We start from the raw sequence: 17,906 nt of genomic DNA, 5'->3' as shown, positions 1-17,906 counted from the left end.
CAGTATCCAGCCTTGTAATACCAGTGTCCTGCCTGGGGTTACCAGTGGCCTGCCTGAGGTTACCAGTGGCCTGCCTGGGGTTACCAGTGGCATGCCTGGGGTTACCAGTGGCCTGCCTGAGGTTACCAGTGGCCTGCCTGGGGTTACCAGTGGCCTGCCTGAGGTTACCAGTGGCCTGCCTGGGGTTACCAGTGGCCTGCCTGGGGTTACCAGCTATCAGTGGCCTGCCTAGGGTTACCAGTGGCCTGCCTGGGGTTACCAGCTATCAGTGGCCTGCGTGGGGTTACCAGCAATCAGTGGCCTGCCTGGGGTTACCAGTGGCCTGCATTGCGTTACCAGTAGCCTGCATGGGGTTACCAGCTATCAGTGGCCTGCCTGAGGTTACCAGTGGCCTGCCTGAGGTTACCAGTGGCCTGCCTGGGGTTACCAGCTATCAGTGGCCTGCCTGGGGTTACCAGTGGCCTGCCTGAGGTTACCAGTGGCCTGCCTGGGGTTACCAGCTATCAGTGGCCTCCTGAGTGTGGCCTGCCTGGGGTTACCAGCTAGTGGCCTGCCTGGGGTTACCAGTGGCCTGCCTGGGTTACCAGTGGCCTGCCTGAGGTTACCAGTGGCCTGCCTGGGGTTACCAGCTATCAGTGGCCTGCCTGAGGTTACCAGTGGCCTGCCTGAGGTTACCAGTGGCCTGGTTTCTAGAACCGAGGCTCTACACTCTGCATCCCTCCTCCTCAACCCGGCTTTCTCAGACACTTTAATGTGCACTGAGGAGGATGTCTTAAATCCTCTCACAAGACACACGCAGGCACGCACACACACAAACACTTACGCACACACACACTACACATAGGTACACACACTCATTTAATTATCTTAATTGGACAGCTGTGTCTGTCACAGATGATGTAAAATGATCCGAGGCTCAAACTGCGTTCCGCTGAATGCTCTGAAACATGCATCCACACAGACGTTAGAAGTTAGACAACTGTTTATATTGCCTTGTTTCAAGGCTGGATATAAGTGTCAACTGGAGTGCTACCTGCCTGGCTTTGCAATGTACATGGGTTTATTATTTAATGGGATTATGGGCAATGTATATGACATGAGGTGGCCATAGGAGGGAGCTATAGACCCTTATCAGGCCTGGTGTCCTTATTCGGCATCACTTCTACTATATCAAGTCTGTGGATAAGGTAAGGTTAAACATTAAGACCAGAGGGGGTGTGGTATATGGCCAATTGGCCAATATACATTTACATTTACATTACATTTAAGTCATTTAGCAGACGCTCTTATCCAGAGCGACTTACAAATTGGTGCATTCACCTTATGACATCCAGTGGGACAGTCACTTAACAATAGTGCATCTAAAACTTAGGGGGGGTGGGGTGAGAGGGATTACTTATCCTATCCTAGGTATTCCTTAAAGAGGTGGGGTTTCAGGTGTCTCCGGAAGGTGGTGATTGACTCCGCTGTCCTGGCGTCGTGAGGGACGCAAGAACAACTGCTAAGGGTTGTTCTTATACACGACGCAAAGCAGTAAAACTAAATGTTTTGTCATACCCATGGTATCCGGCCTGTTATACCACGGATATCAGCCAATCAGCATTCAGGGCTTGAACCACCCAGTTTATAATACCAACTATAAACTGGGTGGGTTGAGGCCTGAATGCTGATTGGTTGAAGGCCATGGTATATCAGAGCGTACCCCCCGGGTATGACAAAACACTTATTTTTACTGCTCTAATTATGTTGGTAACCAGTTTACAATAGCAATAAGGCACCTCAGGGGTTTGTGGTATATGGCCAATATACCACAGCTAAGGGCTGTGTCCAGGCACTCAGCGTTGTGTCATGCTTATTCGGGGTCAAAACATGTGGCTTCAAAGGGGTGAATGCCATCATCATTGTGATCCTGCCTTATTATAAATTACAAGTGGTTAGCATCATACAGTTAAATTGACATTATAGTGCATATGTCTCTGCAATTTCTGCACATTAGTATCACATTACAATCACTACGACTGAAGTATGGTGCATATATAATATATAATCTCTGACAGGTAGGGTGCATCTACACGAATATTATAGAGCATAGGTGTGTGTATTACCTGATACATTACCTGATACCTGATTGGCTGATCATAGTATTGAGGAAAGCAACCAATTTGTTGCACTGGTGGGGGGGATCAATGATTGTGCTTCGGCATCCTGCGAGCGCTGACGCTCACTCTGGATACTGACGTATGTGAACAATACAATGAAGCGTATTGTTCGTCACATTTGGCCAACCTTTCATTTGAAAGGCTACTCACCTGAGTTTAAAATCAAGCGCATGAGTCGTTCTCCCCGCAAGTATTCAATTTGTGTAGTGGCAGTGAACGAGGAGGTTGCCTTCCAAATCTGAGCATCATTCGAGTCACTCGCAAAGTTTGCTGCGCTCTGGTGATCCTGATTTCTCTGAAAACTATGGGGACCTTACGCGATCTCCAATACGCATTACAGGAGAAGATTGAGGAGTTGCGACAACGAGACGCACTTATTGACGAACTGGAGCTGGAATTAGATCAAAAGGACGAATTGATTCAAAAGCTTCAGAATGAACTGGATAAATACCGATCCGTAATCAAACCGGCGACGCAACAAGTCCACAAGGCAAGCGCACTACAGGAGCAGCACAGGACCAAGAGACAGGCGATATCAGGAGAGCCCACCGCCTTTGACATTCATGAACTCAGTCATGTCACTCTTCCATTCTACCCCAAGAGCCCACAGTAGGTTTCATATGTCCGTCTTTGTGTCATTGTGTCTTACCTGTGTGCTGACTGCTGTTCATCTATTGTATATCACATGTCCCTATTAGAGTATGAGTGTTACCAAAAGTGAATCCCATCACAGCAACACTGTAGGCTAAATTAAATGGCAAAATGTTGGCTTTAGTTGTGGCTGTGTTTGCATTTGCAATGAAGTACGTTGTGTGTGTGTGTGTGTGTTATGGAAACATGATATCATGCAGCAACCATCTTTGCATAATGCATGCTAGTTGTGTAGTGACAGTATGGTGTGTGCATACACCTGGCTGAGTATACATGATAAAACTAGCCTTAACACAAGTCTCTACAGAAACATTTGTTTTAAAACACACAACTTACCTCAACTGCAATTGCAAACACAGTCAAATCTACAGACACTATGCTATGCAGAGTCAGGAAACACCCATAATGCACATGCAATGAACACATTAAAGTAAAAGTCAGCCTCTGAAAGCATAGAGCTAACATTTATAATTCACTTGTTGCTCAAGCCCTGATACTGTTCTCAAATGTTGTGTGACTAGCCAAATCAACATCTACCTTCTAAAGATACGCATAATCATAAAGGAACAGCGCACATGGACAGATAGCAATTTCCATGTAAGAGATACAATATCTGCATAAAGGGAAAACATTAGGTTGGGAATTTGAGCATTATAAAAATGAATTTGTATATCTAAATGCATTAAGAGTACACAACAGAACATTCTATTACAGTAGGTTGTTTTGTCAAAGTCCAGACAAAGGAGAAAGGCAGAGAAGAACATTTTCTTATGTGGAGTCAGTAAATAATGTAATCCACTGTCAAGATAGACCGTTCGTTAGGGAAAAACGAATAGGTTTTCTCCCTCTTCCAAATATTGTTTGTGTGTGTATGTATATATATCTCACTAATGTTTCTAGTTTCATACTTTTCCAAAACACATGCCTCTGGTAAATACATGCCTCTGGTAAAACCCTCTGGTAAAACCCTACAATACGTACATGGTACAGACAACGTATTGGTATCGTTATACTCCTAAAAGTGAAATAAAAAAAATCACATTCATTTATTAAATATACAAATATTATTTACAGTACCAGTCAAATGTTTTAGAACACCTACTCATTACAGGATTTTTTTTTTATTTCTTTTTTTTTTTACTATTGTCTACATTGTAGGATAATAGTGAAGACATCAAAACTATGAAATAACATACACGGAATCATGTAGTTAACAAAAAAGTGTTAAACAAATCAAAATATATTTTATATTTGAGATTCTTCAAAGTAGCCACCCTTTGTCTTGATGACAGCTTTGCACATGCTTGGCATTCTCTCAACCAGCTTCATGCGGAAGTCACCTGGAATGCATTTCAGTTAACAGGTGTGCCTTGTTAAGTTATTCTGTGGAATTTCTTTCCTTCTTATTAAAGCGTTTGAGCCAATCAGTTGTGTTGTGACAAGACAGGGTTGGTATACAGAGCTTTTGGTAAAAGACCAAGTCCATATTATGACAAGAACAGCTCAAATCAGCAAAGAGAAATGACAGTCCATCATTACTTTAAGACATGAAGGTCAGTGAATCTGGAAAATTGTGCAGTTGCAAAAACCATCAAGCTCTATGATGAAACTGGCTCTCATGAGGACCGCCACAGGATTGGAAGACCCAGAGTTACCTTTGCTGCAGAGGATAAGTTCATTAGAGTTTCAAGCCTAAGAAATTGAAGCCCAAATAAATGCTTCACAGAGTTCAAGTAACAGACACATCTCAACCTCAACTGTCCAGAGGAGACTGTGTGAATCAAGCTTTCATAGTCGAATTGCTGCAAAGAAACCTCTATTAAAGGATACCAATAAGAAGAAGAGACTTGCTTGGGCCAAGAAACACGAGCAATGGACATTAGACCGGTGGAAATTTGTCCTTTGGTCTGATCAGTCCAAATTTGAGATTTTTGGTTCCAACTGCCATGTCTTTGTGAGACCTGGTGTGGATGAACGGATGATCTCCGCATGTGTATTTCCCACGATAAAGCATGGAGGAGGAGGTGTTATGGGGGTTTGCTGGTGACGCTGTCTGTGATTTATTTAGAATTCAAGGCACACTTAACCAGCATGGCTACCACAGCATTCTGCAGCGATACGCATCCCATCAGGTTTGGGCTTAGTGGGACTATAATTTGTTTTTCAACAGGACAATGACTCAATACACATGCAGGCTGTGTAAGGGCAATTTTACCAAGAAGGTCATGTGAGTGATGGAGTGTTACTTCAGATGACCTGGCCTTCACAACCTCTCGACCTCAACCAAATTGAAATGGTTTGGGATGAGTCGGCAGAGTGAAGGAAAAGCAGCCAATAAGTGCTCAGCATATGTGGGAACTCCTTCAAGACTGCTGGAAAAGTATTCCAGGTGAAGCTGGTTGAGAGAATGCCAAGCATGTGCAAAGCTGAAGAATCTCAAATATATTTTGATTTGTTTAACACTTAAAAAAAAAATATTACTACATGATTCCATATCTGTCAATTCATAGTTTTGATGTCTTCACTATTATTCTACAATGTAAAAAATAGTAAAAGTAAAGAAAAACCCTTGAATGATTAGATGTTCTAAAACTTTGACCAGTAGTGTATCTAAAAGTACCCTTTTTGAGTCCCCCTTTTTTTGACACATTGTTTGGAACAATATACTCTTCAAATAAGTACAATTTCCAGAGTGGGCTCTCTGCTAATTTTCAAGAAATTATCATTTTATACATGGAAATTGACATTATAGGTAATTAAACAATCACAACCCTCCTGTAGGATTGAACTTTCAGCAAATCACCAGCAGAGAGAGTCCCCTTTGAATCCATTTTCCAATTCCCTGTGTTGATGCTGCTCATAAAATGCATCATAATATTAAAAGTAGCATTAGAGTCAGTCTGAATATTTTATTTTCTTGAGTATATTTGTCACACCCTGACCTTAGTTTGTTTTCCAAGAGTGTGCAAAGCTGTTATTTTGGTTAGGTCTGGGTGTGATGAGGGTGGTATGTGTGTTAACCTTGTCTAGGGTTTTTTGTATATCTATGGGGTTTTGGTTTGTCCAGGCAGCTGGCAGCTGTTTATCGTTGTCTCTGATTGGGGATCCTATTTAGGTTGCCATTTTCCATTTAGGTTTTGTGGGTTATTGTCTATGTGTAGTTGCATGTCAGCACTAGTTGTTTATAGCGTCACGTTTGTTTAAGTGGTCTTCGTTAAATAAAAGAAGAATGTATTCCAATCACGCTGTGCCTTGGTCTCCTCGTTATGACGAACGTGACAATATTGTTTTAAACAATATGTTTAAAATGTAACAAACTAAAAAAAGGTTATTTTGAGAATGTAGACTTAGTCCATACTTTAGAGGACACTATTAGGAGTATAATGACAGCAAGATGTCTGTAACATATCATGTACGGTTCGCAGACATGGAGTCTTACAAGAGGCATGTATAGGCCTAGAAGTGGCCTAAAATGGCCACGTTCATCATGATTTTCAAAAACAATATTTATATTTGTTTTGATGATGGATCCTCATGCAGCAGCTACACTTCCTAAAGTCCAGCAATTAGTGATCCCTTAATGCGCCAATCCCGTTAACGGGATAGATTTGACAACATCCTGTGAAATTGCAGGGCGCCACATTCAAACTAGAGAAATATCAATATTCAACATTCATGGAAATATAAGTGTGATACATCAAAATAAACTTAACTTCTTGTTAATCCAGCTGCTCTGTCAGATTTTTAAAAGGCTTTACGGAGAAAGCCCACCATGCGTTTATCTGAGGACAGCGCCACGCATACACGCACATGAAAATGATTTTTCAACCAGGCAGGTGCGACACAAAAGTCCGAAATAACGATATAATAAATACCTTACCTTTGAAGATCTTCTTTTTGCAATCCCAAATGTCTCAGTGGCACAATGAATGATATTTTTTGGATAAATTCCTTCTTTATATCCCCAAAATGTCAATTTATTTGGCGGGTTTGAATCAGAAATACACCCGTTCCAACTCGCCCAACATGAATACAAAGTATCTAATAAGTTCCCTGTAAACTTGGTCCAAACATTTCAAGCAACTTTCCAACCTAAGATATCCTAAAATGTAAATAATCGATAGAATTTAAGACGGGATAATCTGTTTCCAATACCGAAGAAAAATAACACGGGCCGCGCTCCTGTTCACGCGCAACAAAAGACTAGGGACCTTCAGAGTGACACGTACAAAGAACAGCACTACTTCTTCATTTCCCAAAAGAAAAACACAGACCAATTTCTAAAGACTGTTGACATCCAGTGGAAGCCATAAGAACTGCAACCAGGTTCCTAATTAACAGGGTTTCCCATAGAAACCCTTTGGAAAATCCTGTGACCTCAATTTTTTTAACCTGGATGGTTTGTCCTCTGGGTTTCGCCTGCCAAATCAGTTCTGTAATACTCACAGGCATTATTTTAACAGTTCTAGAAACTTTAGAGTGTTTCCTATCCAAATCTACCAATTATATGCATATCCCAGCTGATTAGCAGGCAGTTTACGTTGGGCACACTTATCATCCGGATGTCATAATACTGCCCCCTAGCCTTAAGAGGTTTTAAGGCAGTTATACAATTTAAGAAACATAAAAATACATTCACAACACATTTCACAACCCATTAAGTGTGTGGCCTCAGGCCACTATACTTCTACCACATATCTACAATACAAAATCCATGTGTACGTGTGTGTATAGTGCGTATGTTATCGTGTCTTTGTATGCATGTGTCTGTGCCTCTGTATGTGTCTCTTCACAGTCCCCGCTGTTCTATAATGTGCATTTTTATCTGTTCTTTAAAATGAGATGTTACTGTTTGCATGAGTTACTTGATGTGGAATAGAGTGTCATGTAGTTATGGCTCTACGTCGTACTATGCGTCTCCCATTGTCTGTTCTGGACTTGGAGACAGTGAAGAGACCTCTGGCATGTCTTGTGGGGTATGCATGGGTGTCTGAGCTGTGTGCCAGTTGTTCAGACATACAGCTCTGTGAATTCAACATGTCAATACCTCTCACAAATACAATTAGTGATGAAGTCAATCTCTGCCTCACTTTGAGCCAGGAGAGTTTGACATGCATATTATTAATGTTAGCTCTCTGTGTACATCCAAGGGCCAGCCGTGCTGCCCTGTTCTGAGCCAATTGCAATTTTCCCAAGTCCATTTTTTGTGGCACCTGACCACACGACTGAACAGTAGTCCAGGTGCGACAAAACTAGGGCCTGTAGGACCAGCCTTGTTGATAGTGTTGTTATTAAGGACAGACTTCTCCCCATCTTGGCTACTGTTGTAGCAATATGTTTTGACCATGACATTTTACAGTCCAGGATTGTGATACAAATGTAAAAAGCATATCAAACGTGATAATTTCCAGAACAATCTGACACACAAAAAATATTTTTTGCCCATTCTGGCGTGGATTCACCCCACAGCAGCAATACTATTATAATTGTTATGAACTACTGCCCAAACTAATACCACATATTTATTTTTATTTACACTGATATCCTACCCTGGCCAAACCCGGATGACGCTGTGCCAATTGTGCGCTGCCCTATGGGACTCTCAATCACGGCCGGTTGTGATACAGCCTGGAATCAAACCAGGGTCTGTAGTGATGCCTCTAGTACTGGGAAGCAGTGTCTTATACCGCGGCGCCACTCGGGAGCCCCTACATATGTGCACTGATGTGACGTTATTTCCTTTACAATTCATGCATGCCTTTGCAACTCTATTTCTGAAACTGTGTAGGTTGTAAACAATCACAACCTTTCTCAGGCTTCTTAGATTGGAAGGTATGGTCAGGGCATTGAGGGAAAGAGTTTGATTCTTGCACCTTCAGTCCAAGGCTCCTATAAAGTCTGTAGGAATGATGTCTATCCATCCGGCTGTTCTCTAAAGCAGCATACTTTCTCCTTTTAAGGGAACCGCTCTGTGTTTATCTCTGGGCTTTGACAGGGACGCACTTTCTGAAGCAAAGGAAATGAAACGCGACACGAAAAAAGAACAGGGGCCAAGCTGGAGTCTAGTCAACTATCAGTTAACATACTGTAAAACTGTGACACACTATACCATAGTTCTGCAATGTCAATCAACCCAAGTCGATCTCAGTCATGTTATTCAATAGACTGCAACCAAAGCTTCTCACTAGCCTTCACCTGGCCATGTGTAGTATTCCCCTGAAAAGCCTTCCAGGACACCCAGTTAATGCTGAATATCAAAGGATCTGATTCATTTGGAGCAGCCTGATGAGCTGTGGCATTTCTGTCCATTGTCCTCAAACCCTCTTCAAAGGGAGTAGTTGGCGGGTCACCAAGGGGGTCGGTCTTCTGACACTAGCCACCAGCTGGAGTTCAGTGCCTCCAAAATGACTAATGGCTCCGTTCTCCCCTTTTGTGCTTTTTCTCTGAATATTTTGGAGTCAGATGAGTCATTAGGGTTCCCTCCAATTCGCGACAAATTTTCATGAGAATATTCTAATATGTTTGATGTGCTTCCATCAAATAGACTTTTTTCAGATAAAAGGCTGTGCGTAATGACGTAGTGCACATATTTACTGGAAAGGAGCATCAATCTCATCACCTTGCACTTTCACCACCCTGTGAAGTTTAGCATAACTTATTTCATCTGTAGCCTAATAAACTGCATGCTTTCCTGACAAGTCATAGTGGGAGGACCCCAAAACATGTCATTGCATGATTCCAAATTTACACGATATGATGATTATTATATATCAATATTTCTGAATAAAAGCATTTCCACTGACATTTCTTGCATAATAGATTTTTCTGACACAGAAAGATCCCACCTTGTCTAGCGTATCTTGCTTTGGAAAGTTTACCAACAGATATTCTGTCTCCATCAGGCCTGTCATGACATTTTTTTTATCCGACATGTACTTTACTTGCAGAAAAAGTTTGGATGGAAACCTGGTTAGTGTAGCTGAAAGGAATATACTGCATGGATTTGATGGGTATATTTGTTTTCTTAATGTAACTGCCCAGTAATAATCTCACCTTTTTAAAAGTTAATATTCTGTTAACTCATACCCAAGTAATGTTGTTGACTCATCCTATATTAAACCCGTATTTGTGCATGGTTGGAGAAAAAAACACTTGGAGAACAAAACCTACCTCAAACCTGTATCTCAAACAGACCATTTAAAGAATGCTTGCTATTTCCTCATAGAGGATGATGTCATCTTTCTTGGCATTCTCTCAATCAGTTTTATGATGTAGTCACCTGGAATGCATTTCAATTAACAGGTGTGCCTTGTTAAAAGTTAATTTGTGGATTTTATTCCCTTCTTAATGCATTTGAGATGTGTTGTGACGAGGTAGGTGTGGTTTACAGAAGATAGCCCTATTTGGTAAAAGACCAAGTCCATATTATGGCAAGAACCGTTCAAATAGAGAAATAACAGTACATCATTACTTTAAGACATGAAGGTCAGTCAATCCAGAAAATTGTAAAAGTTCTTTCAAGTGTAGTCGCAAAAACCATCCAGCACTATGATTAAACTGGCTCTCATGAGGACCGCCACAAGAAAGGAAAACCCAGGGTTACCTCTGCTGCAAAGGACAAGTTCATTAGAGTTACCAGCCTCAGAAATCGGCAATTAACTGCACCTCATATTTCAGCCCAAATAAATGCTTCACAGAGTTCAAGTAATAGACACATCTCAACATCAATTGTTCAGAGGAGACTGCGTGAATCAGGCCTTCATGGTCTAATTGCTGTATAGAAACCACTAATAAAGGACACCAATAATAATAAGAGACTTGCTTGGGCCAAGAAACACGAACAATGGACATCAGACCAGTGGAAATCTGTCCTTTGGTCTGATGAGTCCAAATTTGAGATTTTTGGTTTCAACCACCATGTCTTTGTGAGACACAGAGTAGGTGAACGGATGATCTCTGCATGTGTGGTTCCCACCGTGAAGCATGGAGGAGGAGGAGTGATGGTGTGGTTTGCTGGTGATTTATTTAGAATTCAAGGCACATGTAACCAGCATGGCTACCACAGCATTCTGCAGCGATACGCCATCCCATTTGGTGTGGGCTTAGTGGGACTATCATTTGTTTTTCAACAGGACAATGACCCAACACACCTCCAGGCTGTGTAAGAGCTAGTTGACCAAGAAGGAGAGTGATGGTGTGCTGCATCCGATGACCTGGCCTCAACGATCACCCGACCTCAACCCAATTGAGATGGTTTGGGATGAGTTGGACCGCAGAGTGAAGGAAAAGCAGCCAACAAGTTCTCAGCATATGTACGAACTACTTCGAGACTGTTGGAAAAGCCTTCCAGGTGAAGCTGGTTGAGAGAATGCCAAGAGTGTGCAAAGCTGCCAAGAGTGTGCAAAGCTGTCAAGGCAAATGGTGGCTACTTTGAAGAATCCCCAATATATTTCGATTTGTTTAAGACCTTTGTGGTTGCTACATGATTCCATATGTGTTATTTCATAGTTTTGATGTCTTCACTATTATTCGACAATGTAGAAAATAGTACAAGTAAAGAAAAACCCTTGAATGAGAAGGTTTGTCCAAACTTCTGACTGGTTCTGTATATGGCATATTTGGGCCCTTTTATTCCCAACACCAACTCAAACATTTCAAGCATTATGGGCATTATGTAGCAATTATGTAGCAATTATTTATTGAAATACAGCCATGTCAAACCAGTCCTATTTGGCCTTATGGAGCTGGTTGGTGGCCATTTTGGAAAACTGTTTCCCTAGAGTGCAACAGGGAAAATCTGCAATGGCACTATAGCTTTATTTAGTTTTGTGGCGTCATCATAAAGGGATTTTGCTCAAATGGGTTACCTTTGTCCCTGCTGGACATAATGCATCCCTATGCATCCCTATGGGATTTCTCGTAGAGTGACCTGCACTGGGCAGGTTTCCTGGCACATTTCTTATAAGTGACACAGTGTATAATATCATATTATTTATCATTGTAATTGGTAGACTTCAGGGAACAGATATCACTTTTGTAGAGTGTCAAAGGTAACTTTGTATTTAATACACCGCTTGGAAAGTGAAAATATACACATTTTACTGCGATTTGATGGTTTTTAATCATCGATCATAATGTGGTTTTGGTTGTTGATTGAATGAGTACCCCAAACCAATCCAAACATGTTTAGCTATTTTGGGGCTATGTAGACCCAACACAGGGGAAGCCATTACTCAAAACGTCAATACAGGTAAATTAATTTTCACCATTGACCTTTAGGGGGCGCTACATGTCGACCCGGGGCTTTGCTCAAGTCGCACTATATCAGGTTTTGTTCAGCATGAAAAACTACGCAAGTGTGCCAATTTTCACACTTCTATATCAAATAGAGACGTTTTAGAGCGTCTACTGGACTATGTTGGGGTACACCCACACCATTTCAACACAGAAAACAGCTTCTTAATAAAAAAATTAGTAGGAAGGTATCCTTAATGTTTTGTACACTCAGTTTAGGTCATATTTGATAGAAATCTGGAAACACTGGACAGTTATTTGAATTAAACATTTTGCTTTACTCACCGTTGATTTTGTTCATAAAATTGTAATAGAGACTTAGCCTTGATGAATTGATGACGTTCTTTCACTGAGACTGTTTGGAGAGACACTATGGCCTTTCAAACATTGATCTGGCTTGTCTTTCAGACATGTTCCATCCAGAAATATCCCTTCTGCTGCTGCTGTAACCACAGTGACATTCTATAAGCGTTTATAAATGTTTTGAACTGTAAATGTTCTTTCACAATGTCTCTATAATGTAATTGTAAAGGAAGCATTTCATTAATGGAAGCAATCTAAATGATAAAAGTCTGTTCTCTCTGTTATAATACTCTACATCACCAAAAGTATGTGGACACCCCTTCAAATTAGTAGATTTGGCTATTTCAGCCGCACCCATTGCTGACAGGTGTATAAAATCGATAAAATCACAGCCATGCAATCACCATAGACAAACATTGGCTGTAGAATGGCCTTACTGAAGAGCTCGGTGACTTTCAATGTGGCACCGTAATTGGATGTCATCTTTCCAACAAGTCAGTTCGTCAAATTTCTGCCCTGCTTGAGATACCCCGGTCACCTGTAAGTGCTGTTATTGTGAAGTTGAAACATCTAGGAGCAACAACAACTCAGCCGTGACATGGTAGGCCACACAAGCTCACAGAATGGGACCGCCAAGTGCTGAAGCGCGTATAAATCATCTGTCCTCGGTTGCAACACTCACTACCGAGTTCCAAACATCAGCACAATAGCTGTTTGTCGAGAGCTTCATGAAGTGGGTATCTATGGCCGAGCAGCGCAAAGCTCGCCACCATTGGACTCACCGCCATTGGACCCTGGAGCAGTGGAAATGTGTTCTCTGGAGTGATGAATCACGCTTCACCATCTGGCAGTCTGACGGACGAATCTGAGTTTGGCGGATGCCAAGAGAACGCTACCTGCCCCAATGCATAGTGCAAACTGTAAAGTATAGTGGAGGAGGAATAATGGTCTGCGGCTGTTTTGTATGGTTCGTGCTAAGCCCCTTAGTTCCAGTGAAGGGAAATATTAACGCTATGGCCTTCTAGGTGCTTCTAACTTTGTGGCAACTGTTTGGAGAAGGCCCCTTCCTGTTTCAGCATGACAATGCCTCCGTATGTCAAGCAAGGTCCATACAGAAATTATTTGTCGATAGGTGTGGAAGAACTTGGACAGAGCCCTGACTGGCCTGGACAGACCCCTGACCTCAACCCAATCAAACACCTTTGGGATGATTTGGGACACCGACTGTAACCCAGTCCTAATCACCCAACATTAGTGCCTGACCTCACTAATGCACTTGTGGCTGAATTTAATCAAGTCCCCACAGCAATTTACTTAATTTTTATTTCACCTTTATTTAACCAGATAGGCTAGTTGAGAACAAGTTCTCATTTGCAACTGCGACCTGGCCAAGATAAAGCATAGCAGTGTGAACAGACGACAACACAGAGTTACACATGGAGTAAACAATAAACAAGTCAGTAACATAGTAGAAAAAAAATAATCTACAGTATATACATTGTGTGCAAAAGGCATGAGGAGGTAGGCAATAAATAGGCCATAGGAGTGAATAATTACAAATTAGCAGATTAACACTGGAGTGATAAATGATCAGATGAACATGTGCAGGTAGAGATACTGGTATGCAAAAGAGCAGAAAAGTAAATAAAATAAAAACAGTATGGGGATGAGGTAGGTAAATTGGGTGGGCTATTTACCGATGGACTATGTACAGCTGCAGCGATCAGTTAGCTGCTCAGATAGCAGATGTTTAAAGTTGGTGAGGGAGATAAAAGTCTCCAACTTCAGAGATTTTTGCAATTCATTCCAGTCGCAGGCAGCAGAGAACTGGAAGGAAAGGCGGCCAAATGAGGTTTTGGCTTTAGGGATGATCAGTGAGATACACCTGCTGGAGCGCGTGCTACAGGTGGGTCTTGCCATCGTGACCAGTGAATTGAGATAAGGCGGAGCTTTACCTAACATAGACTTGTAGATGACCTAGAGCCGACTAGAGCATACAGGTCGCAGTGGTGGGTGGTATAAGGTGATTTATTAACAAAACGGATGGCACTGTGATAAACTGCATCCAGTCAGCTGAGTAGAGTATTGGAAGCTATTTTGTAGATGACATCGCCAAAGTCGAGGATCGGTAGGATAGTCCGTTTTACTAGGGTAAGTTTTACGGCGTGAGTGAAGGAGGCTTTGTTGCGAAATAGAAAGCCGACTCTAGATTTGATTTTGGATTGGAGATGTTTGATATGAGTCTGGAAGGAGAGTTTGCAGTCTAGCCAGACACCTAGGTATTTATAGATGTCCACATTTTCTAGATCGGAACCATCCAGGTTGGTGATGCAAGTCGGGCATGCGGGTGCAGGCAGCGAACGGTTGAAAAGCATGCATTTGGTTTTACTAGCGTTTAAGAGCAGTTGGATGCCACGGAAGGAGTGTTGTATGGCATTGAAGCTCATTTGGAGGTTAGATAGCACAGAGTCCAAGGAAGGGCCAGAAGTATACAGAATGGTTTCGTCTGCGTAGAGGTGGATCAGGGAATCGCCCGCAGCAAGTGCAACATCATTGATATATACAGAGAAAAGAGTCAGCCCGAGAATTGAACCCTGTGGTAGCCCCATAGAGACTGCCAGAGGACCGGACAACATGCCCTCCGATTTGACACACTGAACTCTGTCTGCAAAGTAGTTGGTGAACCAGGCAAGGCAGTCATTAGAAAAACTGAGGCTGCCGATAAGAATATGGTGATTGACAAGAGTCGAAAGCCTTGGCAAGGTCGATGAAGACTGCTGCACAGTACTGTCTTTTATCGATGGCGGTAATGATATCGTTTAGTACCTTGAGCGTCGCTGAGGTGCACCCGTGACCGGCTCGGAAACCGGATTGCACAGCGGAGAAGGTACGGTGGGATTCAAAATGGTCAGTGATCTGTTTGTTGACATGGCTTTCGAAGACCTTAGATAGGCAGGGCAGGATGGATATAGGTCTGTAACAGTTTGTTTCCAGGGTGTCTCCCCCTTTGAAGAGGGGGATGACCGCGGCAGCTTTCCAATCCTTGCGGATCTCAGATGATACGAAGGAGAGGTTGAACAGGCTGGCAATAGGGGTTGCGACAATGGCGGCGGACAGTTTCAGAAATAGAGGGTCCAGATTGTCAAGCCCAGCTGATTTGTATGGGTCCAGGTTTTGCAGCTCTTTCGGAACATCTGTTATCTGGATTTGGATAAAGGAGAAGCTGGGGAGGCATGGGCGAGTAGCTGCGGGGGGGTAGCGGAGCTGTTGGCCGAGGTTGGAGTAGCCAGGAGGAAGGCATGGCCAGCCGTTGAGAATACCTTGTTGAAATTTTTGATTATCACGAATTTACAGGTGGTGACCGTGTTACCTAGCCTCAGTGCAGTGGGCAGCTGGGAGGAGGTGCTCTTGTTCTCCATGGACTTTACAGTGTCCCAGAACTTTTTTGAAGTTAGAGCTACGGGACTGCTATTGCAGTCCGCCACAGGATGTTTTTGTGCTGGTCGAGGGCAGTCAAGTCTGGAGTGAACCAGTGGCTATATCTGTTCTTAGTTGTGCATTTTTTTGAACGGAGCATGCTTGTCTAAGATGGTGAGGAAGTTACTTTTAAAGAATGACCAGGCCTCCTCAACTGATGGGATGAGGTCAATATCCTTCCAGGATACCCGGGCCAGGTAGATTAGAAAGGCCTGCTCGCATAAGTGTTTTAGGGAGCGTTTGACAGTGGTGAGGGGTGGTCGTTTGTCCACGGACCCGTAGTGGATACAGGCAATGAAGCAGTGATCGCTGAGATCCTGATTGAAGACAGCAGAGGTATATTTGGAGGGCAAGTTGGTCAGGATAATGTCAATTCGGGTGCCCTTGTTTACGGATTTAGGGTTGTACCTGGTGGGTTCCTTGATGATTTGTGTGAGATTGAGGGCAATGTTCCAACATACATTGGAAAGCCTTCCCAGAAGAGTGGAGGCTGTTATAGCAGCAAACGGGGGACCAACTCCATATTAATGCCCATTATTTTGGAATGACATTTTTGACGAGCAGATGTCCAGATACTTTTGGTCATGTAGTGTATCATGGTTTTAGCAATTGTATTATACAGTCCGTTTGTTAAATGCTACAGGCTTTCAAGAATGGCAAAACATTTATTATGCATATTGTTCTCTAAAATCTAAATTAAAGAATGATTAATCTGTAATTATACATGGAATGATAACACTGCTGAAAGAAAAAGTGAGAAAATATGAAAAAATGTAAATGTTATACCAGAATTTTGCTACACTGTAATGAGCAAGACTGGAGTGCCAGCTAAATCTAATCACAGCAGATGAGTGTTGAAGTGTTTCATACTGGGTACATTACTATATTTTAATACTCAGCTGAATAGTTTTGCAATTTAGTCGACTGAAAATAAGCTTACATTATAACTTTAGTATAGAATGTGTCTTGATGGAACTTGTGACCTTCAGTTAAATCACAGAGAGAAGTTATTTAGATACTTTTTGAATGTTCTAATATTGAAAAACAGTTATTGAAATCCCTTGAACTTGCAGTGTATAGTACAGAGCGGTTTCTCAGAAGAACAAAGTGTTAGGGGTCCCCACGCAAAAAGAGATGATAAGCTATTCATGCTGATTTATTTCTTCACAAAAAGGCAGAACATTTGATTTCGTCATTGTCTGCGATGCCCTATCTGATTTAATTTGAGATTCACTCATTACTCAAGGAACCCATCTGTGTCTGCTCTTCCTTGTTGCTTTACTGAAACTCTTCACTTCTGCCAAGCCTCTGGATAAGGCTGTGACAGTTACACAGCTGTAGTCACTGCTAAGCACCCATGTTGCCAGGCAGCACTGTAATACACAAGTGACAATCACCGGTCATCAAAGTGAGATTGCTTTTTACCAAATCACACATGTCCCACTGTGCCAGAATCACATCTTGCTCTCTATTCAACCTTTAATCAGAATGGGTTTTTTGATAAGGAGAGATTCAGAATTCATTTAGCACTCCCACGCATCTCTGCACAAACACAAGCCATATGGACAGACACTGCAAACAGTTGATTACTGTGCCGTTGTCTGTAAGGAGGGCAGTAGTGCTGGGGGAAATGGGCAGGTTTATTAAGTACAGGTCCCAAAGGAGATCTCTTGCCTCTTTCTCTTCAACCTCAGGTTCCTTTCCCCAAGGTTACTGTGATGGTATAGAGCCAGATGTTACAGGTAGAGAGCTAGGCAGATGTTGGTGTCCACCATCACCCACCACCATCCCCCCCCAGCCCCCCCCAGCCCTGCTTCCAGCTGAAATCTGTGCAAAAACAGAAAAAAGAGACTAGGTAAAGGCAAATAATATACTTTGAAATACTGTGGTCTATTGCAAAACTGTCTTGAAAGGTAGCATTGCCAAATAAATATTTTATCTGGTTTGTGGAGAAGTCTTGAAGAAAAAGAAAAAAAGCTCAGTGACAACTCTAACTCAAATTAAAACTAATTTAAAGTTGCA

The 17,906-nt window shown here is 42.3% G+C and overlaps 1 protein-coding gene across 2 annotated transcripts in view; it reads left to right on the top strand.

The window, feature by feature from the left end:
* Positions 1 to 2,294: 2,294 nt before the first annotated feature.
* LOC124048151 (cGMP-dependent protein kinase 1-like) overlaps positions 2,295 to 17,906 on the top strand; it is a 90,657-nt gene continuing 75,045 nt past the window's right edge. For both annotated transcript variants that reach the window (XM_046368632.1, XM_046368631.1), the window contains exon 1: positions 2,295 to 2,768. In XM_046368632.1, coding sequence (XP_046224588.1) covers positions 2,464 to 2,768 — 305 coding nt within the window. In that variant the 5' untranslated portion in view covers positions 2,295 to 2,463. The remainder of the gene's footprint in view (positions 2,769 to 17,906) is intronic.

The sequence above is a fragment of the Oncorhynchus gorbuscha genome, linkage group LG11 (assembly GCF_021184085.1).
Source record: "Oncorhynchus gorbuscha isolate QuinsamMale2020 ecotype Even-year linkage group LG11, OgorEven_v1.0, whole genome shotgun sequence".
NCBI classification, from domain to species: Eukaryota; Metazoa; Chordata; class Actinopteri; order Salmoniformes; family Salmonidae; genus Oncorhynchus; species Oncorhynchus gorbuscha.
The sequence above is the reverse complement of the archived record's forward strand: the minus strand, read 5'-3'. Positions and strand labels throughout refer to the sequence as shown.